Raw genomic sequence first — 24370 nt, forward strand, 5'->3', positions numbered from 1 at the left:
TGTGAGTACAATTCTGAATTAGAGAAGTAGGAACTCTGGGCAAGTTATAAGCCAGAAAGACAAACACCATAATCTTCTAGTCACACGAAGGCTTCTATATCATTGGACTATAAAAGCCATTGATTGTGGAGCACACTTTTAAATTGAAGCATTCATAGAGATTGTGTTTAAAGAGAGGCACTAAAGAGCGGTTGGATTAAAGCAGATTTGTGAATCGATGTTCAAAACAAAGAATTTGTTCATATATCTGTGTGTGCTTGGTTAATTGTTTCAAAAAGTTGAAATTGGAAGAAAAAAATGCTGCTTCTCACAAATTTTGCTTCGGAACTGAAAAAACAAGCACACATTATGTTGAGAGTCTATTGCTTTAAGCAACCAATCCCTTTTATTTTTTTTTTTCCTGAATGGTTTGATGTGTGTTTAGTTTATTGAGAAAACTCAATGAAAATGTATTTTTAATCTTGTAAAATTTAAAATGGCAAATTTTGCAACTAATCTTCCAAGTTAGCACAAATGAATAAAAAAAAATTATTTCATTCGTACATACTTGTGCAAGAAATTCATGTTCACATTCTAAAATGTGAAAATATTACAACAGATGCTTCAACTTTTAGTAAGAAGGATTGAAAAAAAAAAAAAAAATTAACTGCTTAACTGTTACACATTACACACTTCTCTAAAATTAATATTGATAATGTGATAAATTTGCGATTATGTTCTAACTTCTACCACGATAGAAAAAGATTTAGTGGATGGGGTTCAAATTCTTATAATTGTGCATGCAACAATTTGATTGATAAAGGTCTACTATTTTTTTTTAGTACCTTGAAAATTTTCTCCGTTGTTATCGGTGGCACATAATTTTTATGCTTACAAAAAAGTTTGAAATCTTGTTTGGTGTGTGTATGTATTGAGCTTTTGGAATCTTATGCTAATATGTAAAAAATTAATAACTGATATTCAAAGTCTTAATAATATTTTAAAGACAAATAATTCATTTCATTTGTATGATTAAGAACTTGAGTTCTTTATTAGAATTTTAAAATATTTCAGTCTTAATTCATTATTAAATATTTAAATTGAAGCATGGGCTTGATTTTGAAAGTTGTAAAGGAACCAAACCCTAACTAAGCTGGCTTTTCTCTCGCTGTCTCACACTGTGACTTAGAGCACCCGCCACCCGACTCTCCTCTCATTCTCAACTCTGAAGCTCGGTGGTCTCCCCTCGTCCCTCTCAGTCGACGGCGTCGGCGTCGACGTCGACCTCCCTTCTCCTCGGCTTCTCGACCCCCTGCTCTTGCTCTGTCGCTCTGGTTCTCGTTGCGTGCTGCTTCCACCGACCTTTTCCTCCTTCTCTCGCCGTCTCGCTCTCGCTCTCCATCTCAGGCCTAAGCTCGAGTTCCCCTCGGCTTATCTGTAAGCTTTCCTCCTCCATCCTTATCTTAGTCTTGCAGACCCTCGTCCGTCGTGCTACTGCTCATCTCAATTTTGCTGGCTGGTGCTCTTCTGATGGTCTGATAGACTGTTGTTGATTCCTTGTGTGCCATTATGTGTCTATATATATATGGTTGATTGTTGATTCATCCCCAAACTTCACTCGCTGTCCTTCTCGTGCTCTTAATCAGCGGTCCGTTCTTATTTTAAGTTCTCTCTTCCAATTTTTGTTTTTAAAAGATTAGTAAGTTAACTTCAATTTTCACGTTTTCTGCATGCTTGATTATTGTCCCTTGAGGCTTCAATATGTTTTCTGCTTGTGTGCGATTTTCACGTTTTCACACATTGTTTGCAACTAAGATTGGGCCTGAACTTCATTATGAATGCATCCTTTTCTCCCCCTCCCCAGAAAAATAAGTACATTATGCTTTTGAAAAAAAAAAAAAATTTGGGCATAAGCTACTAGCTTAGGTTGGCATGCATGATTTTGATAATACATACTCAATGACTATTATTTGAATCATGTATTTTCTTTTCTTTCTATTTTTATGGGTGAAATATCTGACTCGTGTTTTTTACTACCATAATAGAATCTTGATGTTCATGGTGATTGGTGGAATTTTAACATCTACATTTGTTTATTTTTATTTTAGAGCATATTTAGTTCTGGGAGTATTATGATAATTAATGTTAACAATCTCGGACGGAAATTTGTATGTTGTACGTTATGCCATTCAAGAATGTTAGTTTCTCAGTTTATGGAGCATAACATGACCCTCTACTGGGCTTGTTAGTTTTAGTTGCTTATGACATTATGTTAGTGCCTCTGGTTGTAAACTTGTAATAAAGACAACAGAAGCCCAAGCAACTTTTATTTTGGTCAATGTATTGATACTCCTTGGAAGTTCTTTTGTACTTCTTTTGTCTATCTTACCCATGTCAAAATCTGGCTTTTTTTTCCCTTATCATTTGAATCCTCATTTTCATAATTTATTAACTTTAATGGAGGAAGTGATATAGCTGTTACTGGGCTATTAAACACAGCAGAAGCAAATGGGACCATCTCTGCTGCGTGAATGGATGAGCAAAGTCCAGTGACTTGTGTCATGGAACTAGCATTTTGTAGTCTTATAAGTTTTAGTGCTTAGTGCCTTAGTCATGTGTTGGTTTAACTATCTCCTAACTATCAGTTACGGGTATGTGAGCTAGGTACTGTTTTTAATTTTAAGAATAAACATATGGAACTAAAGATGCTTAAATCTCGTTTGTTCTAGGCATACATATGTGAAGGTTGAAGGGCTTACAAATGAAGACAATCTCTGGAAAGCCTATTTCAGAAAAACCAATCTCTCTTTCAAAAGCTGCAAAAATCCTCTCAAAGTTTATCTCTGCTGAGAATGGTGCTTCACATGTCATCAGTGCATATCTCCATCGAGCCTCTAGTTCGTTCAGTGAGCTGAAACAGCTCCACAAGGAGCTCAAATCACCACGTTCTGATCGGAAGCACAAAAGGAGTAGATCAAAGACTCATAATGGCAAAGAGAAAATTGAGGAGATTAATGAGCAGTTAAATCAGAGGGCTGTGCATCGGTTTGGCAGTAAAGATCCCTGTGAGGATGCACAAAAATCATCTCAAACAATTATCAAATTCAATCAAGAACCTGATGGAGCCACTGAATATCATGCAGGAACTGAGGGTGGGAGTGAAACGCTTAAGAAGAAGAAAAAGAAGCATGACATTAAGTTCCAGGAGCAAGGAGATAATGGGGTTGAAATTGGAGAGGTGGAAGTTGATCGGAAACCACGAACTGAGGCCAGAAATGAAATTGAAGAAAAACCAACTCATGGTGGCCTTGATTTTAGTCAAGAACCCACCAAGAGGGAGAAGCATAAGAAGAAAAAGGAACGTGAAGATGAGTCCAATAAGAATGTGGCCGGTGAGGTTAAATTTGAAGAGGGATCAAATGAGGGAAACGCAGGTGATGACAAGGGATTCGTGGATGGAAAGAAACATAAACAGGAGAAGAAGAAAAAGAAAGACAAGGATATTACGTTCAACTTTTCTGGCAAAGAGGGTGAGGTTATCAAACCAGAATATGGGATTGCAAGTACAGAATATGACCAAAAAGGGATACTAAGCAATGGTGTTGAGAACAAACATGGAGACTCTGTTGATAAAAGGAATTACCAAGTAAAAAGAAAAAGAGACATGTGGCAGGAAGCGAGGCTAAAATAAATACTGATGAGGTAAAGGGGTTGCAGAAAAAAAGAAAGAACGAAGACGTGGAAGTGAGAGATGATGCTAAACCCGGGGAACCAACTAGGAAAAAAATTAAGAAAAAACACGGGGGAGATGATTAATTGTACGTGTGCCAGCATTTCACTTGGATGTTGTTAGTTCCATCTTACTGAAAATCAATGAGGAATTTGTGTTGGGTTAACTCGTGGCATTACTTTTGAAACCATCATTAGCATCACATGAATTTTTGTTGGCCTTGTTCTTGTGTAACCGTAGCATGCCCTTCCATTTATCAAACCAGTTACGCCCGCGCCCGCTCCCGCTCTCACGCAAATTGTGGAGGATAATTTATGAATGAATTACAAGTACGATGACTTGGCATATGTACAATCTATCATCTATGTCTTATAAACAGTGGAAGTATTATTGTTTTGTTTTCTCAGGTCGGTGAGTAATGGATCATCCCAGGTTAATGACAATCTGCCCTTGTTGAATAAGACTGGGAGTAAATTATTAGTTATGAACGTCAAAATGCATTGCGTGGAAGAACAAAGTCAATAAACAAAGAATTCTCATTTAAATGTTGAAATACATCAAAGTTAGTCGAAACATTTGTTGCCGTAGTATGTAGGGGCGTCTCACAATGGGTAACACAACTAACAAGTATTTCTTGATCCTGGGCAAAATAAAAAAAAAAAAAAAACAAGTTTTTCTTGATACGAAACAATTTTTTCTTGAAACCACAAAAAGAAAAAAAATCAATCTCTCCACGGCATTTCCGGATGGAGAAGAGTAACTCGTAACAGTTATTTGCTCAATAAAGAACGCCATAAATGGCGGCAAATTCCGGTGAATAAAAGTTGAAGAGCGCCATATCAGGCCGAAGTTAACAGACGGGGAGATCCGATGGTGGTGGAAGTAGTTTCTGATTGGGAAGCTCTCCATCCGAGACGACCCACGCCATTTTCAGACCCCAGCTTGTGTGAATTTCCAGGTGACAATGCATGAACCATACGCCTGCCCACATCAATAACAGAAGTTTATGAGCTTTCCATTATCTCGCACTCTTTATTTTCTTCAGATATGAATATATTCTATTATTTAAAACCGCAAATGCATGCCGGGGGTGTGTGTTAACTTGCAAAACGAATAGAATAAGAGCAAATACTCAGCTTTTAGCTAGTACTACTTTGTTCCGGTCGGAAAAAACTAGGACTACTTTGTTACTTGCCTTATTTGAACTTCTAATTAACGGGGCGATTAATAAAAGTTAAGCTAGCCAAATAGGCACGCGACCAGATTTATGTTCCCCAATAATAAAAAAACATGTGGTTGAAAATAGGGCGGACCTATAAATTGTAGTTAAATTTTGCCCATAAGCACTACCTCACAACAAGCACAAATCTTACAAACCTGGGTTATCTGCAAGGAAACGAATGGCAACCCAGCCACCAGAGGGGACATCCACCGTGTTCCTTTCAACGGGATCAACAAGATTGAAATTTGCAGTGTCCTTATTTGGATTGAAGTTGCCAAACCCTCGGCCAACAACAAAGAAGTTAAAGCCATGCAAATGGAGAGGATGACTTTCAGCGCCTAGTATACTGGTGTCCTGCATGATAAGCTCCACGCTAGTGTTGAAGGGAAGTATCACCAACTTTGTCCCATTGCTCACCATGGTGTTGTTTGGTGGGGTGCCGGTGTAGTTGAATGGATGCAAGGGGCTCCTAGGAAAGTTTGGGGAGTAAACTCCGGTAGATTGCCCAAAGTAGTGGGCTTGAAGAAGAGCAGTGTTTGGGAGTGTGAAAGATACATTATTGATTGAAGCCGCAAACATTGTTCCATTGGGTCCTTGACATGTTTGATTGTGAGCACAGGGACTTGTACCAAGGCCTACTGTGAAGAAAAATTGCTTATCGACTTTCTGGGGAACATCGGCAGGAAACTGAGCATTTGCGAGGCTACGAAGTTTTTAGCAAAATTGGTTGCGAAGGAAGTGTCATTAAGGGCAGGGAGGATTGGTTTGAAGAGTGGGAGCTTCTTCAAGTGAAGAGAATTTGATGGGGATTCATATTCCAGGATACCAGCAACAGTTGAGTTATCAAAAGTGCCAAGGCCAGTCACGTATGGTCTGGCAGTCATGAGGAATGTGGCTTTGGGGTAGTGGGATTTGGTTTTAAGAATAACATTAGTGGTTTGCCCGGGGGTAATGAGAATGGCGTTAGTCTCAAAAGGCTTAACATATACTGCATCTGCTTCAACGACTGTGAGGGTGTGATTCGCAATACTGAAGAAGAGCTCATCATTGAGTGCTGCGTTGACCACACGAAGAAGGTATGTTTTTCCAGGCTTTACCTTCAGCTTGAATGTATCTGCAAAACCAATCTTTTATATACAATCAAAACAAATCTGGGGATCAATTCATAAGCATCCTATCCTTTATGTGATTGAGTCTTGATATAAGTTGCCGCTAAAATAACGAGTAATTATTAAACTCAGGGAGGACTAATAATCATTGGGATTTAGCCACTACTAATGTTGGGTATCTTACAGAAATATATCTACGAAAAGTACTTGATACCTTTAGCAGAGCAATTGTACAGTGGCCCTGGAAGTCCATTGATAGTGTAGGCATCAGAGACATTTGGACCACCACCCGTTTGTAGGGCTTGCGTTATGACTGCCTCAGTATCTGCATTCCACCATTCTCCTAGAAAAGTTAATATAATTCAAATTGGTTGCATGTTTATGCTTTCAAAAAGTAAAACGACACCAGTGTATATTAATATATCATTACCAAAGACCATGGGAACTTCCTTGTAGGGTGTGGTGAAAGGATATGGAACACCACGCTGGGGAAGGATAATGATAGGACCGTAGACGCTTGATCTTAACCATGATATATGGGCATGATAAAAGAGAGTGCCTCTTTGGCCAACAATGGTGTAATTGTAGACATAACTTTGGCTTGTTTGGATGGGGCACTGTGTCACATATGCAGGTCCATCAGCCCATCCTGATTGAAGTTGTCGAATTCCATGCCTATTCAAAACACAACCAAGATTTTGACAGATGTAGTTTAGTTTCTTTCTTTCTCTCTGTATTTTTTTTTCTCAAGAAGACTTGATCTATAAAACATAAGTGAACCGCACCAATCATAATAAAATATTTATGCAAGTCAGATGTGAGTCTGTTGTTTTAAGAATAGCTCTGTTTACATGTTTTTTGGCAGACCAAGTCTACCTTAGAATTTTCCATGAAATTGAAGATTTTAATCAAAGAAAAATGTTCCTTACCAATGGATGGTGATGTTGTTCTGTACATGGTTAACCACTTTGATGACAAGACGATCACCCTCCCTTGCTACAATGCGAGGTCCTGGAAACTGACCATTGACAGTGACCATGCTCTTGGTGTGGCATAGCCGTGTTACATTTTGGTACTTAATCTGCATCAGGAAGCCTTTTACATTAGATAAAGTGCAAACAGTGAATGGGAACATGAATGCTAAAGGCATATTCATGAAACTTGAAAGTTAGCTATAAGATAATGAGAAGTACATCAAAATGGTAGTGCCTGGTAATGCCCCCCTCTGCAAACTGAGGGATGAGAATCACTGAGAAAAGAAGGAGTGCTGGAAATGCAAATGATTGAAGAGGTACACCCATTTTTCTCTTTTCATACAGAAGTTAATGATGGCTTTGGGAGAGTGGCAGAGAGCAGGTTTTGCCCTTTTAGTCTGAACCGTGGATGCAGAGGAGGGTCATGGGTTGGCAATATAAAGAAGAATGAGACAACGTTGTTGTTCAATTAGGTGATGCAAAACCACATGTTTCACACAGAAGCTGAAATCTAGAAGAGCTAAATTACTACATTCTAATGGTATGAGTTGTTAGAACAACTAAAGAGTGGTGTCCAAGACAATCAATTGCCTTTGACCTCCTTCTTGTTTAAGTCAAATCTTGAAAGATTTGCTTGTCTAAGGCACTGCTCTTGCAAATCCCATATGTTATGGTTGATTTAATCTGTACGCTTTTTACATGGAGAATGACGTTTCTAAATTGTAAGTTTGCAGCCCAACCAAGGTGTCAATTCATTGAAGCTGCAAATGTCAGAACGTATGGTAAACAGACATGCCAAAAGTGAGTTTTACAATTTTACTCTGCTTTAAGATACTTATATACATTGATTAATAATTGATGAGGCCTTCAAGATTCTTAGAATGAATCCTTTTTAAGAATTTCTTTGAAGTGAAACAAATAATATGAAATTTCATTGTCATTTTCAAAGGTGAAGCTTGCGATTGAGAAGGCATAGGCCATTGGTTAGATGTAATTGTCTCAACAGAAGTTCTTGGTTACAAAGCAATATTTGAAATGAAGGACATAGAAGACGGCTTTCTGTTCTCTCTATCAGGCAGTCCCTTTTAGAGGTAGATGCATGCCCTAGCTTTTTTATATTATTATTAACAACATGGCAGATAGCATGCAACAATAGTACGGAACCTTAAGCAAACAACTGTGGTATTAGCGAAGTTTCCAAAGAAAAATCAAATAAATTAATTTAAAATCCCTCTTACGGCTAACTCTAAATTCAATTGTAATAAGCATTAATCTAACGTGCACTTTTAATTTCCTCAATATCCACTAATCAATTATTTTTTGTTGGATCAAAGGCATGAATGGATTCTTTTGTATCATGTCATTGATATGATGAAAAACATTTTACAGTAGACTTAAGCTGAAAGGTATTCAACAAGATCCTTTGGAAAGTCCTAATTATTTTTCTGGGACTAATTATTTATAAAACTTGATATCTTTTTTTTTTTTGGATACAATAAAACTTGATATCTCATATAATTGGAAAAAATGACAAGTAATGACCTTGTAAGAACATTAATGTTAAATTAAAAATTTTAGTACTGACACATGGTAGAAGGAAAATTGAAATTTGAAAACATTAGTGTTGAATAATTTTAATTTGACATTTATATTTTTACAAAGTCCTTATTTGTCATTCTCCCAAGTTCCAATAGGTTCAAATGTCTTTTTCTGGGCCAGAAGTGTGAGAATTCGACGTTGGGCTCCTTTAACGATGTTTTCCGAATTGAATAAGAAAATTTTGATTTGGTCCAGAATTTTGTACATGGGCCGAAATGTTCTGAGATGATAAAATAGTCTGGCCAGAAAACTTATCCAATGGCTAATTCCAAAAACGTCATGAGTTCAAATGCATACTTGACTTTTCATTGAAAGCAATTTTGATCAAGGCCATCCTCTTGTACTAATTTTAAGAAACATCCACAATCTCACAATGAGAAATTGGGAGATCAATTTTGACTACGTCTACAGAAAAGCCAATTGATGTGCCGAGTTTCTAACCCACAAGATTTTGAGAGATCATTTCATATTATTTTTTTTTTACATTCTGCCTATTGATTGTAGAAACCTTATAACTTCTGACATAACTTGATTTTAGTCTTCTTGCATGGTTTTTTATCGTGGCCATGTATTCCAAAAAAAAAAAAAGTATACTTGACTTGTTCAATTTATCTTTATTTGTTCTTTTTTTAACCTCTCTCCTTAATATTATCAACATGGTTTTTACATAACCATTACTACATATATTATCACTGTTTCCTTACTGTAAGTTCTACACCGTCTAGTAAATCTTTCCAGGGAGATTTAAATATTTAATTAAAGGATACTTTCACTCAAATAATTTAAAGACGAAATTAGATGTATTATCAGTATCACTTGGGTTAAGTAGGGAGGGGATGTTGAACTTTTCTAGTGAAATTCGTCTTGCTTTGTTGGTTAAAAGGCTTAACTTCTCGAGAAGTTATCTCTCACATATCTTTCACAACTATAGGAAAGTAACTAAATGAGCAGAACCCATGAAAGTTTTACTTCCCCAGTATTTATAGTATATTTCAAAATTTATCCTTAAAAATTATAAAATAAAGGCTAAATTATTCAAAATTTCATGAACTCAAGACCATACCAATAAACCATTGAACCTTTAAAACTTAATAATAAACCTTTCTAAGCTTTGAACTTTTAAATTGGTGCGGATAACTCCCAACTATCAATCATGTATTCCTTTAACCTTTATTTTTTATGTGCATATGACTCCTCAAACTTTGAGTTATATATATCCCTTTAAATATATAATTTAGAAAGTTAAAAATAAAAAATAAATAAATTTGGACTGTTGCAGTAGGTTTAGAAGGTGTAAATTATATTATAGTAATGATGACAGAGTTAGGACACGATTAATGATAGCAACTTGGGTGGATGAAGAAATGGTTGGAATCTTAGCTTTAACAATCAAAATGAGACTGAGTAAACGGGATTAGGAAGAGATACTTTGCCTTAATAGAGGAAAGGTTAACCCTGCTAAAGCGAGGAAGCATAAGTAAAAGTGAAGAAGCCTCCTTAATTATTAATTATATCCTGAAAATATTTCACAAAAACCATATAATCAATGATTTATTTAAAGTACTATGATGAAGAATATGCACTTTACGAAGGAGTCAAGCTAGGAATATGAAGGAACCTTCAGAATTCGTGTCTATAAATTTCTTAACAAAGAGCATCTATCATCAACGTGATCTGTTCTGCAAATGGTTTCATCAGAAAACTGAGAAAATGGGAAAGAGCTGTGGAGGGCCATGCTTTCTCTGTTTCACTTTGCTTTTGGTTCCTCTTCTCCAAGCTGAGCAGACCTTTCCTTCAGAAAACAAGGTAACTAATAATTGTGTTTAAATTTAAAGAAGACATGTATTTTTACCCACCATGCATGTAATCTAAGCTAAATTATGTTGGTAATGACTTACTAATAGTATGATTTGTTATATATTTTATATTGATTTCGATGATCATATTATGATTGGGTCCTAAAATGATTTTGAGTCAACACTCTGATCTCTCACTACAAGTGAAATTCATCTTAAATAGTTGAATAAATTGGAGCTACTTGTCAATAATTTGAATTAGACTACAAGTAACTTAAATTTATTGCGTTATTCATAACTTGTGAATACTAGTAGCAATTTCTTATAAATTCTAGATATTAATATTGATCAGTTTGATTGATATAAACTGTATATCTTTGATATTAATATTAATCAGATAGATGTATGTGGTCCATGTGATCCTCAGAGTTTGAAGAAAGTGACACTATTTGTGATTTATAAACAGTGTGATTTATTTTTTGGAAATAAAATGGAAAGGCGAGATGCTTAATGAAGACCAATGAGATCTAAAGAAAGTAAGTGTGACTCTATCAAAACTATGGCTTCTTCATTAATGTTTTGAGTGAAATGAGCAATGAAGTGGTCAACACGCGTGTCATCTTCTCTGTACACATGCTCATAAGAGACCTCCCAATATACAACATCAAAAAATTCCTGATGTCTTGAACAATGTTGCAGCTCGGATGGTTAATGGCATGGATGATCATGATTTAAACAGTGTGATTTTACATTGATAATATGTGTTTATTGATGAGTATATCATAGTTTTGAAAATTGGGTTAATTCGACCACTAGAACTGATAAATTGCTGAACCGATATCTTAATTGATCTAGTGAAAATGCTGTATTTATGATTGGCCTAATCACGATTCGACTATGATTTTGATTATTATTAATTTTTGAACTAATATTTTGATTAGTCCAATAATAGGTTTAGTTTTTGATACCTTGGATTACATAAAATTTTCAAGTAAATACAACAGAAAAATTGCACCTACGTGATCACCATAGAAACAACATGCACGGTGGGAGCTGAAACTTCGAACCATGTGAGCCTAAGATTTGGAGACACCAATTCAAATGACATAGTGGTTCGTCACCTCAACTCCAAGCACATTAAAAAAGTGGACCCATTGGAGCCTGAGGTTCTTGACGATGTACCCAGAAGGCCCTTTCAGGCTTGCATGGTGGACCAGTTTCTGGTCACTGCTCCATGCGTGGACTCCCCCATCTGCTACCTCTACCTCAAAATGATCGGCTCCGACGACTGGCGGCCAGGCTTTGCACAGGTCCGGGTGCTCGGAAGGTCTCATCTGAGCTCCAACTTGTTCCATCTCCGGCGATTTATGCCGAGACATGTGTGGCATGGTGCCGATGCATGCGACAGAGAAGTTACTCCGTTTGGTCTCAGGAAGAGAAAGGCGTATGTCAAAACTCCTTAGCTTGTGAAACACACTATTTTCTTTTTTCTTTTAACAAATACTATGAAAAAAGAAACACTAACCACTAGTGGTTTAATTAATGCAATTGATCTTCATATTTCTTGTTGTCACTTTTTATTTAAAAATGCAACACCACATAATTTTTTTAATTATAACATAACTAGTAAATCATTTAAATAAAAATATAATTTAATTTTTTTACTTTTAAATAAAATTAATTACTTAACCATCTCTCTTCAATTTAAACGAGGTGGATAGAAGTGCCTGGAGAAAGTAGCTCTCAAATATATTTTGTCTGTAAAGTTTAGTTTAAATTTGTGAATTGACGTCTAGATTTAATTTCTTAAATTCTTTTAAAGAAGTTTAATTTTTAAAATAATAATATAATTGACATGTATATATTCATGATCATTATCTATTTATTATTTCTACGATTCTAAAAATTGGACATCCCCTACCTCCCAAAATCTCTGTTTGTCCTTCTTTTTCTTCTTCTTTTTTGTAATATATATATCTTACATATATATTCTAGTTTTATTTATAAATTATTTTTAATATTTTTATTAAAATTAAAAAAATCTTAAATTTCATTAATTTTTTCTAAAACTTTAACAAGTTTTTTACTTTACCCCTATTAAATATACTTACTTTAAAAATAAAATACTCTAATATTTAATAATCTTTTTAATATTAAATAAGAGCAAAAGAGTAAAGATAGATATAATAATCATTAAAATGCTCTATAAATAAGACTAAAGCAAATCTTTTCTCTTTGTCTTGTAAATAGGATTATAGAAATATCTTATTAAAAGTAACTTTTTTCAAGATATGGTTGAGCATTAAATGTATACACATCTTCTAATGAGATTCAAACCTTTCCTAATTATTTTTTAATTGCAAGTTGCTTCATTTCAAACTATGTTTAGTACCAATATTATTAAGTACCTTTTAAAAACTATAATTTTTCTTAAAACGTGCATGAATGTTGAACGAGATTGTTGTGGTAATTTGATTTAATTTATTAAAACTCAAATCACCTAATAAGAGATTCCCTTGAGTGTCGGCCTAAATTAACTTGCAATTTACGCAAACTAGCTAGTTCATGTAATTAATAGGTTAGGCAGATCAAGTCAGAGATGATGATACCTAAAAAAAAGAATTTGGAGTTGGAGAGCAGGTGAAATGGTGGGTTAGATTAGATGGAATCGACCCAATTAATGTATAACTGATCCTATTTGATAATAACAATTAACTACTTGTTTAGCATTCGATCTTCATTTCACTTCTTTAATATACTCCATCCGCTTCAATATTATAAGAAATTCTTAATTGAGTTATATTCCCAATGAGTTAATTAATTGTTTTTAAAATTATGCACTCTTTTTATGCTTATCTTTTTTTAATAGGATATCTTAATTAAAAAATATTATTAATTTTATCTCCTAATTAAGAGTACTTTTAGAAAAATCTCATTAATTACATTTTGAAAGGTCTAAAATGTCTTATATTTTTTAACATATCATCTTAAAAAAATGATTTATATTTTTGGATGAAGTAAACAAGGTAAATTGTAACTTCTACAAGATGAAGATCTCATCTATATATTCATCAAGAAAAAGGAAAATATAACATTACGTCATTATACTTCGATTGTATTTTGTTTGTAATCTATATAGTTTTATTTTGTTGCTACTAATCCCTTTAGTTTGATCAACCTACAATGTTATTACATTAGTCCTTATAATTTTAAAAATTCACATAAAAATCATAAGCTGATGATGACATAGTTAATTTCATTGTAACTTTGCTAACCCTGGCATTGAAAAAAATATGTGGACATGGAAATAAATTGACTATGTATGATTTTTTTTTTTTTTAAAAAAAAGCTTTCCTTTACACTTGGTTTAAACAGAATGTAGGAGATGAGGGAAAAATTAAGTACATGTCAATAATGAGGGGAGGGAAGAGGAGCCCCTCCCCTCCAACCAAACAGGGTCTAAAGGGATTGAGAATAACAAAATAAAACCTTAGAAACTAAAAGCAAAATGCTGGGATTTGTTATTATATTTTCTTAAAGAAAATTATAAAAATCACGAAAAAGTGATTAAACTATACTCTCACTTGTCTTAATTAAAGGACATTTAAATTTTTTTTTGTTCTAAATATAAAACTTTGTTGTAGTTAATTAATTTTAGTAAATGGAAAAATTGGAAAGTCAAATATTTTTTCATAAATTAAAAAATATTAACTAATATACTTTAAGAATAGTGAAGTTGATTAATTTTACTTTATAATTAATACCAGAGGGAGTACAATATTAAATTAAAAGAGTAAAGAGAACAAGAAACATAAACACACAAATAAAATCAAGAGCGAGAGGGAAGGAATTATTCAGACGTTGCATTATGAGAATGTGAGTTGTTTCTGTTCTCCCGACCACATGAAGTGAATAACAACAGACACGTAATTATACAAATTCAGAATCTGATAATGCAAACATATTTATATTCACTCCATGCGGTGGATGTAGATCAAACATTTAATATTGATCGTACAATCATTTAGTGAGGAAACAAATTTGGATTCAGTTTTTTTTTTTTTTTAACCTCAGAAATTGGATTCAGTATGTATGAAACATATTCGGTAAGAGGCAGAGTGAGGCAATGACCCATATCATTTGCGATTCTTTCTGAATTAATTAATGAAATGGTGTATTTTGATTTATATATATAATACTCTAAAGCATGGTTTCGTTGGTCTTATTTATAAGACGTCATTTTCAATATTTTTATCAAAATTAAATAAAATCTTAAATCACATTAACTCTTTTTAAAAATTAAATAAATTTTTAACTTTATCTTTATTAAATATATGTACTTTAAAATAAAATACTTTATCATTTAATAAAATTTTTAACATTTAATAAGGGTGAAATGGTAAAGATAAATATAATAATAATTAAAAAGTTTTAATGAATAAGACTAAAATAAATATTCTTTCTTTGCTCTATTTAGGATAAGATATGTATGTTTAATATTGCGTATAGATGATCCTTAGGAAGGATTATTTAACACCTCTCAGACCAAATCATGCAAAGGTTCATCATTGTATTACCCCTCCTGTTTCAAATTTTTACATTTTTTTAGAAAGTCCTATAGTTTAATATTTAAAACCAAAGTAGTATTGCTCTTGTCTCAAATTATAAAATTATATATATTAATAAAGTTTAATAATGATACTTTATAAACTTACATTTTCAAAATAAAAATATAAACTTTTAAAAATACTCTTCATTTAATATAATTTTAAATTTACACACTTAATTATTACACTATATTCATTTGATTTTTTTTCTACTTGAAGGATAATATTAAAAAAATATAATTAATGAAACCTTATTTTTATCAAATTACATTATATTTTGGGACAGTAAGATGCTTCTAAAGTTATCTTATAATTTGAGATAGTAAAATACTTTTAAAGTTATCTTATAATTTGGGATAGAGGGAGTATTTATTTTTGACTCAACAACTATACAATATGTATGTGTGTGAAGAGACTAGTCTTGCAATATTTTTAATTCATCACCACAATATTTTTCAAACAACCTTAGCTTGTATATATGTTAATTGATTCATTTTTTTTCTCTTTCTTTGCATAAATTATAATCAACCAAACAGTAAATTCTAAGTTTTTTTTTTTTAAACATAGCTTCCACTTTTCTTTTCTTTGTGAGTTAACTTTGCAATATATTCGTCAAAGTAAATATAATTAATATAGGCAATCAAAAAATATAATCCATGTAGTATTAATATAAATATAAAACTATACAGCCATACAAGACGAATATATAGTCCTGTATGGCTGTATAGTTTTTTTTTTTTTTTTTAACTGGAAAGCAACCCATACAGACATCATATTCATGGGGGTTAAAGACTAAGAATTAACCTCACACTTAAGAGACACTTGAAGTCACTCTCATAATTTTAATTATGAAAAAATATAAACAATCACCAATCTTTTTTATGGTAGATCCTGCATTAGTGAGCATATCTAAAATAGTACTATATGCAGATAAAGGATGAAAGTGATAGTAAGAAACGGGAACAAAATGATAAAAAGTCACAAGAGTATGAGCTTAAATTAATGATGACCAGTGAAAGTCGTGAAAGGCTCTATGTTCTTTACGTGCACTTTCATAATTATTTCCTCTAATTAAACTATGCCTCTGCATGCATGCTGCTCTTCTTTTTAGCATAATTATATAATATTATTTTATTGCCAAAAATAATGTAACACCACCATTATTATTCGCTAAGTTTCAATATTTGAATCATCACCTTGCTTATGGAATACTATATATACATTATTATATTATATGCATACGTTTGCTTTATGTTTTGGATTTTGAAACGAGATAGGTAATTTAAATCTTCCATGCAACAAAGTGAATATTTTAAGAACAAATTTATATTATATATAATTAACATAAATATTTACACTTCAAATTATAGAAACTTGTTGGAAAAAAAAAATATATATATATAAAATAACAATAACAAATTTATATGACATATATATAGATCTAATAAATATAATAAATTTATACAAATAAAAGTAAAATGTAAAAATATTTTAGGGATAATATATATAACTTTTGGTTTTTAAATTTTCTCCAAATTATCAATTCCTAAATTTTGATTTATATAACTCAGTTCTCATAATTTATTGAGTTAAGAAAGATTTATAAAAATTGAATTGCATGGAATCAACAAAAAATAAAAGGATTGAGTTGTTTTGAATTAATAAATTATAAAAATTGAATTATTTTAAATTAAAGTTTAGAGGATAAATAAAAAAATGTTCATGGACCAAAATTATATTTTATCATTTTTTTAAGAGATTGGAGATTTAAATCAACTAAATCCTTCATCATTTGTAATGATTGGATTAATTTTATATTAATTTTTCTTCAAATAACATTTATAATCAATGTTACATCAAAATATTTAACTGTAGCATGTTATGCTGATTTTTTTTCAAAGCGATTAGCATGGTTGAATTTTTTATCATAAAGATTTCGTAAATTGATAGGTAATCTCTACATCAAAAGTCAAATCCACTCGTGCATTCATCTCGTTTTTCCTCTTCATCTCACCTAAAAATATATTTGAAAATGATAACTGATATATTAATGTCCTAAACTACCATATAGAGGCACAACAAATACACAACCTACCACACGGTTTAGCATTATGGACAAATCTGCTTCGGTGTTTGATTTGACAGAAACGTCACAAGAACATACTCTCGCCGTCTCGCGTGTGTGTATAAAATAATAATATCACCGTCAAGGGTACATATAAATAATTATGAAAATAATTGAGATGGGTTTGACAGTGATAGTTGATAATGTTAGGTAACAGGTAGCAGCTTTGGGAGCTCAACCAAATCTGAATTTTGCTTCCATTTTCATTCCAGGAATCCTATGATCCCCATATGTTTAATTTTTTTTTCCCTTATAAATTCAAGTAGATTTTTTTTTGCCAAAATAAATTTAAATTGATTGGCTTAGATTAACTGATAAAAATATATAATTTTTTGTTGATACTGTTGGTTTAATTCTCGATAATTTTTTTTACGAGAATAAACACTCTATTAAAGAAAAATTACTTATATATTATGAGGAAATTAGACTGAAATACATGAATGAGCTTAAAGGGAAAAAGAGACAAAGAAAGCGAGGTAACGTCAGGGCTAGAGAGTCCATTGATTCCGCAGAGTCCATTTATTTATTTCTTTCTTTATTTATTTGGTAGGTAATATCTCAGACTCTGAAGTTTGAATTTTTTTTGTGATTTGATGTGAACTTTCCTCGGATCCTTTTCTATCCGTTTAATTTATAATAAAAAGGGAAAATTGAAAAATTTAGGAGGAGATATCAAAGTATTATAAATCATTACAATTTTCTAAATAAATTTCAACGTGTGGCTGACAAATGAATGAGACAAAAATTCATATAAAGACTTTGAAGAAATTAACAAGTATTATGTGAACCTCGAGGGTACACGTAATATTAGAATTAGAATTATCTTCAAATCCAAGTTTGGGAGTCTAAATTTAATGGAAAAAAATAAAAAAAAGTGAGGACAAACTTCAGGATTATCCCTAATTTTGAACAACTTATAATTATTATTAGCCACAGCCACCGTTCAATAATTAAAAATTAACGCTAAATTATTACTTGAATTATTAATTACATCTTGACAATGTTTTTTAAGAATTAAATTTAATGTCCAAAATACTTTATATTTTTTCACGTGATACTTCAAAAACAAATGTCTTATAATATGGAAAAACATAATTATTGCTTCATATAATTTTATTTATTGAATTTTTTTAGTTCCTATAATTTGTTTTCAATGTTCTAATCTTTATAGTCCCTGTAATTTAATATCACTAGAGACCTGAAAAACAAATGTTATCTAATCTTATTAAACTTAGAGAGTCTGAAAAAACTATAAAAACTAAAAGCAAGAACTAATAAAATTATAGAAAACAATGATTATGTTTTTTTTTAAATAATATTGAAAGAATGAGTATTAAACACAGCGGGAGCTGTTATATATATATATATATATATATAGCAGAGTACATATGGATTATGACTTAGAATATGAGATTAGTAAACCAGAGAGTTGGAGGAACAAGACAAATGAAATGAAGATACATGTGACGTAGACATGATAATAAAGTCTCAGATATTTCTGAAAAAAAAAGAAAAAGAAGAGAAAGGCATGCAAGGGAGGAAATGATGGGAGTGAAAATGAATGGTAGAGGGAAGAATAAACAAAAGAAAGAATGGTAATTAATAATGAAAATAGATATGAGAGTGCGTAGTAAATGGTCCCACAGAAGGAGAAGCAAAAGCACGTGGGAGAGACGCATCAAAGTTCGGACAAGTCAGAAACAAAGCAAACCAACAATAGTAGTACTGTGCTGTGTGTTGTGTTGCGAAGCAAAGATACAGATAGAGGAAGAGGAAGAACATCAAAGAAGAAGAATATTAAGAAATTCAAAGTCGGAAGCAAACTCTAAGGACCAGAGAAAAAGAAGTCAGTGACGAGCTGTAGCCTTTGGCGGAGGATCCAAGGCACTCTCTTTTTTTAAACCCTTCATTTCTTTTTACACCCATTTTGATTCGTTCACAAACACCCTTCCTCCAAAAGTTTCTTCCCCATCTTTACTATAAACAGTTCTCTCCATATATATATATATATATATATAGTTTAAAGAATTTTACCACCCAAGGACTAGATCAAACGGCTAAGTTAGGATTGTTCTGACTTAATTAGTGCTATCAAAATACATTAACATTCGTTAAAACCCTATATCAAACCTGAATTCAAATTAGTCTTAGCGCTGGTTAAGTAATCTAAATTGAATGTGGGGCAGGATATGAGATGTATAAGCAATAAAAAAGAATTTTAAAGAGTGGGACTTTCAATCTCAAGTTCCCAATAATAGATGAGGTTTAATGACTTGTTACAATGATGTGTGAGAGAGAGGGAGGAATATTAATTAGTAAAATTTATGAGCAAAATCATGTATTAATATTATTTAAATTTTTCAAAAAATAAATTGTGTAAATTAATTCCGTAAAATAAAAAGGAAACTTGCTACTAAAAGTCAAATTTACTTAATAGTTTAAAATTATATTTCAATTTAAAATATAAATAATCCTGATCTGAGTTTTCAAAGCCAAGATAGTGAGACGACCAAATGATTAAGTTATAAGAATAGGTTTATGACCGTGTGTGTGTATTAATATTAATATTGAGGCAAAAATTGAAGTGTGAGATCCGTGAGACTTTGAATCAGATTTAAATTCCCAAAAAAAAAGTACAGGCAAAGAAGCTAGCCAAACTTGAGGAAAAGATGAAAAAGTGTGACCATTTGATTATTACGTTCCTTCTTTTTGTACCTCTATAACTACCCCTCCCCAACTGCCCCTCCTCCTCCTCCCTTCTTCCTCTTCTCTCATCCTTTTCTTCTTTAATTTGCACTGAGAGAGAGAGAGAGTGAGAGATAGAGTCTGCTTCATGAACTCTCAAACCCTTCCCATTTTCTTCGCCTCAACCATGTCATCAAGCACTTCTGATAGCCTCTTTCTTCTCAGAAAGGACCAACAAGAAGACCCAGCCAACAGTTCCCAAGCTGCAGAAAGACTCGTCTTCCAGAGTGAGAGTACTGCTTCAAACAGTTCAGAGACTCGTCATTCTACAGCCCAACACGAAGCAGAAGCAGAAAGCAGTGAGAATGATTCAGAGGAAGAGATCAAGCTCAAGGTGAATCAACAAGAGAAAGAAGATGATGATGATGGGTTCAGAACTCCAACGTCTTTGGACCACAGAATCCCAGAGGCCAAACAATGCCCAGCTCCACCCAGAAAACCCCAACCATCTCTCAAAAGAAAAGCTTCCTTCACATCATCACCATCACGCAGAAGAAGATCAAACCCACCACTTGATCTCTCCAGAGAGGTTGAATTATTGTTGTTCCAAACCCAACGTCACCCTCTTTCTGATTCTCACCAAAACCAGAAGAAATCTCAACACAAAAATATTGTCAGTGACGCCATGTAATTATCAACTTCCACTTCTTCAAAATTTCCCTCCAATCATGCAGTAAGAAGGTCCTATATATTCAGCTATTCAAAACTTTATGATTCTCATTATCTCAATCTTGAAGCTTAAACTGTTAGATTCATGGATCGATATATTTTGTTTAATTCAATGCAAAGCTTTTCGACTTGCATTTGAATTGGCCATGGGAAGACATATTGCAGGTGCTAGCTAGCAGCCCCATATTTGGTGAAATTAACGTTACGCAAGTTCCAAACGTTAGATTTACTTTTCTTTTTTCTTTCTTTTTGTTTAGAACATGTTTTTACTCGTTAAGATCTCAAGTGATATGTTGTAAAGCGCTTGTGATGGCGTAAAGTGATAAAAGATCAATTAATGTGAATTTAAGAATGAAAGTATGGATACAGAGAGAGAGAGAGAGAGAGAGAGAGAGAGAGGAATTTGAAGGACAGTTGGTGAAGAAGTTGATAGCTTTACCGCTGCGACCAGGTTCTTTTGTTCTTACCTTGTTGTTCAGGTCTATTTATGTATGCGCTTTATGTGGCCAAAGGAAGAGAACTTATTCTGCTAGATTTTTTTTTTCGTTTTTTTTTTAATACACAGAATACATATGTACTATTTTATTGATTGTGTTAATTAAAGCTTCAGATTTGGGCTTAGTTCTTCTTTCTGAATTCTGAAAGATTCTTCCTTCTGTTTTACGCTTGGAGAGAAGTTGTCTTCGGATTCTTAATTAAAGAGAAATTAAGATGAACAAGAAGGAGCAGTTGGTGATGGTTGAAATTATTATATTCTTGCGTACTGTTTTTTTTTTTTTTTGTGCTATGATTGGATGTCATAGTAAGAATATTTTTTCCCTACTTTTTTTTGAAGTATATATTGACAATATTCTATTTTGTATAATTTGAACATTCAATTCACGGAGAAGCTCAAATCCCAGGCCTAAACATATACTGCCTCCGTCCAGTATTACTCTCCCAATTCATGGAGTAGAAGGTATTTTTCTTCAAATTATTTTGTGAATGAGTTAGTTAGTTGTTTTAAAGTTATACATTTTTCCAATATTTACTTTTATTTAATAGGTGTAATGCGTCATAATTATTAAACTTTATCAATTACACACCTAATTAAAGGGGTATTTTTGGAAAAATTTTATTAATTATAGAAAGATATAAAATATCTTCCATTTCTTAACAAAATATTTTGAAAAAAATATCTTGTAATATTAAAAGGAGGAAGTGTATACATATACACGTACAAATAGAGTTAAAAATAAGAATCAAACCTGAAGGGCTTGTTTTTATAAAAGTTTTAGCTTGAAAAATTGGAATGTTTTTAAGGAAATAGGCTTTGGGTTCCAAACTTGATAGGCCTTGAAAAATAGGCTTGAACTGAGATGACCTTCCAAGCCTTGTTCCCCTTTCTAATTCCTTCCCTATTTCTAACATTTCATTCGGATTGGCACCTAAAAGAAAATCCTAAGCACATTCATGCCACACACTCTTCAACCCTGTAGATTTGCTCTTCCTCTTGACCTCTCCTCACAATCTCAGCTTCTCCTCCCTCTCGACTCTCAACCTAGATAGAGGATTCACAGTGCTCTTCCCTATTGTCTTTCAATCTCTAGTTCTCAACTTTAAATGATGCTGTAGGTGCTTGATCATGGTAGTCTCCCTCACACAACCTCACAATTTGCTCTCCCTCTTAGCTTCTCCTCACAATCTTCGCTTCTCCTCCCTCTTGCCTCTATCTTAGCCTTTGTCTCAACCTTTCCTTTGTCATGGTGTTGAGGTGCCTCTATCCCATGTCATTGGAACTTTGAAGAGAAAGATGGATTTAGGTTTGTTGTGAGTAAGCTATCATTTTCTTCCCACACCTTTTCATTCTTCTTCTTTTGCTTTCATTTTTTTTCCTTTTTCCTTTTTGTTTCTCTGTCATCTTCAAAATTGTCATCTTTGTCTCGGTTAATATATTTCTGAAACTAAAAAAGAAGTATGTGGAACTAAAAATAAATCTATTCAAGTATTGTGCTGTCATAATAATTGATATTGGTTCTTTTGCCATTTATTTTAACACGATGTTGACATTAATTTTTTAAATACAATTATTTTTTAAGGTTTATTTTTTGGTTTTGATTAATATTGTACTTTGTGATACACAAGATTTTGTATTTATTGAATTTGATAAGGTTAATCTAGATTAAAGATTTTTATCTTTATTTTTAGACTTCATCAAGATTTTATATTTAAATTTGTATTTATTTATTTAATTAAATTTTTTATTTTTTTAAATCTTCTTAAAAATTATATGGGCCCGATCCTGAACCTTTCAAATGATAGCTGAATTTCAGAAACCAGCCATTTTTTTGAAAATCAGGCTCAAGAGCATGAGCTCACAAGGGCTAAACCCATATAAGTTAGGCTCATCCATTTTCTATCTCTACCTATACATACTTGTCGATCGAAATTTAGGTGCTTGACGATACATCTATTTTCCTAACGTTTAAATATGCTTTGATAAATACCTCACGAGTGTTGAAATGGAACTGAAAATCCTTCTTTAATGCGATCATGATTTCAGATAATACTTCGTCTCATATTCAGAGTCTTACTTTAAAAATTGTATTTACTTTTTATTAATTTTTATCTCTAATTAATTAAAGAATTATATTTTTTTCATAATATATACTGTGAATTTGACGGAAAATTTTGGACTGAGAAGATATTCATCTCAACAAAATTTTATATTAAAGTTTTCAAAATTCAAAATTCAACATCGATCTCAACTGGAAAAAAAAAATGAATCATTGTCTATACTTTTTGCATCATTTATTGTAATTTTTTGGTAATTTTTAAATTTATTTTTTTATCAATTAATGGTCAAAGTTAATTTTTATCAGTGATAAAGCCCAGATTGTTTTGTTCTCAAAAGTCAAGAGAATAATTTATATAATAAAAAAATTTAAGAGTTTATAATACTACTTAACTTAAAATTCAGGAATATTTGCTCATTTATCCCCCTTTTTTGCCAATAAAATCTCAATGATTAGTTGTCACCATATCATTACATATAAGAATTTTTTTTTATTGCTCACAAGTTTTTTTTTTTTTAATGGGAGGCCATCTTGTTGATCAAATATTAAATATGGATGCCTCTTTCAATCATTCAAATTTTAACTTATCATATTATTCTATTTGAGCCAAACACCATTTAAATTATGATTTGCTATAGCTAGCAATAATATGATTATATTAGACAACATTTATTTCAACATATATTTTTTGTAATTAATGAAAAACAATATTGGTGAGGTGGGATTTGGCAACCACTAGGACATGCCACATGACAAAATTTTGTGAAGTTTGCACATTCCTTCTTTTTTTTTTTTTGGCTTCAATCCAATGGCATTATCTATATATCCCTCAAAATTAAAAAATAGACCCAAGCCATGACAAACATGCACCAACTTGACAAACACACTGTTGTATCTACTTACTCTTTTTTTTTTTTTTGAACTTTATATTTTAAATCTGAAACCACATGCACGTAACTTTGTTATGTTTTTTCTTTTCTTTTATTTGTTTTTTTTAAACGTACCAAAAGAAGAATTTTATGACTATTGAATTGAATGAGCGTTTGAGCTCCAATTAGAACGGTTATCTTAGACTGGAAAAAGAAGTTTAGTAGTCTCACCGTCCATTCATCAAAATAAATATTAAATCATGATGCCTTTATTGTTAACTTAATATCTCAATTCATATAAGACAAATAAGATTCAAATAAAATGACGTGCATACATGAAGAATTTATGACTAACTCTAATGCCTTGATTACCTCGAATATAGACAAACAT

At 32.3% G+C, this 24370-nt stretch overlaps 3 protein-coding genes and 1 pseudogene across 5 annotated transcripts; 3 read left to right on the plus strand and 1 right to left on the minus strand.

The window, feature by feature from the left end:
* The first annotated feature begins 1126 nt into the window (after positions 1 to 1126).
* On the plus strand, positions 1127 to 3896 carry LOC129299273 (uncharacterized). 2 transcript variants are annotated; one of them, XM_054937739.1, is made up of 2 exons: positions 1127 to 1416; positions 2709 to 3896. In XM_054937739.1, the coding sequence occupies exon 2, from the start codon at positions 2741 to 2743 to the stop codon at positions 3668 to 3670; it is 930 nt and encodes a 309-aa protein (XP_054793714.1). In that variant the 5' UTR covers positions 1127 to 1416; positions 2709 to 2740; the 3' UTR covers positions 3671 to 3896. The 2 variants fall into 2 exon arrangements, with proteins under 2 accessions (XP_054793714.1, XP_054793715.1); XM_054937740.1 differs by lacking the exon at positions 1127 to 1416 and adding an exon at positions 1435 to 1627.
* Positions 3897 to 4254: 358 nt separating this feature from the next.
* LOC129299272 (laccase-17-like) lies at positions 4255 to 7397 on the minus strand (annotated as a pseudogene).
* LOC129299274 (embryo-specific protein ATS3A-like) lies at positions 6906 to 11969 on the plus strand. 2 transcript variants are annotated; one of them, XM_054937742.1, is made up of 5 exons: positions 6906 to 7555; positions 7742 to 7815; positions 7964 to 8105; positions 10312 to 10419; positions 11414 to 11969. In XM_054937742.1, the coding sequence occupies exons 4-5, from the start codon at positions 10324 to 10326 to the stop codon at positions 11870 to 11872; spliced, it is 555 nt and encodes a 184-aa protein (XP_054793717.1). In that variant the 5' UTR covers positions 6906 to 7555; positions 7742 to 7815; positions 7964 to 8105; positions 10312 to 10323; the 3' UTR covers positions 11873 to 11969. The 2 variants fall into 2 exon arrangements, with proteins under 2 accessions (XP_054793717.1, XP_054793716.1); XM_054937741.1 differs by lacking the exons at positions 6906 to 7555; positions 7742 to 7815; positions 7964 to 8105 and having other exon boundaries at positions 10175 to 10419.
* Positions 11970 to 19824: 7855 nt separating this feature from the next.
* LOC129299276 (uncharacterized) lies at positions 19825 to 20778 on the plus strand. Its single transcript, XM_054937743.1, has one exon. The coding sequence runs from the start codon at positions 19975 to 19977 to the stop codon at positions 20515 to 20517; it is 543 nt and encodes a 180-aa protein (XP_054793718.1). The 5' UTR covers positions 19825 to 19974; the 3' UTR covers positions 20518 to 20778.
* Positions 20779 to 24370: the final 3592 nt, after the last annotated feature.

The sequence above is a fragment of the Prosopis cineraria genome, unplaced genomic scaffold (assembly GCF_029017545.1).
Source record: "Prosopis cineraria cultivar Desert tree isolate PC_DT_omini unplaced genomic scaffold, ASM2901754v1 PC1105, whole genome shotgun sequence".
NCBI classification, from domain to species: Eukaryota; Viridiplantae; Streptophyta; class Magnoliopsida; order Fabales; family Fabaceae; genus Prosopis; species Prosopis cineraria.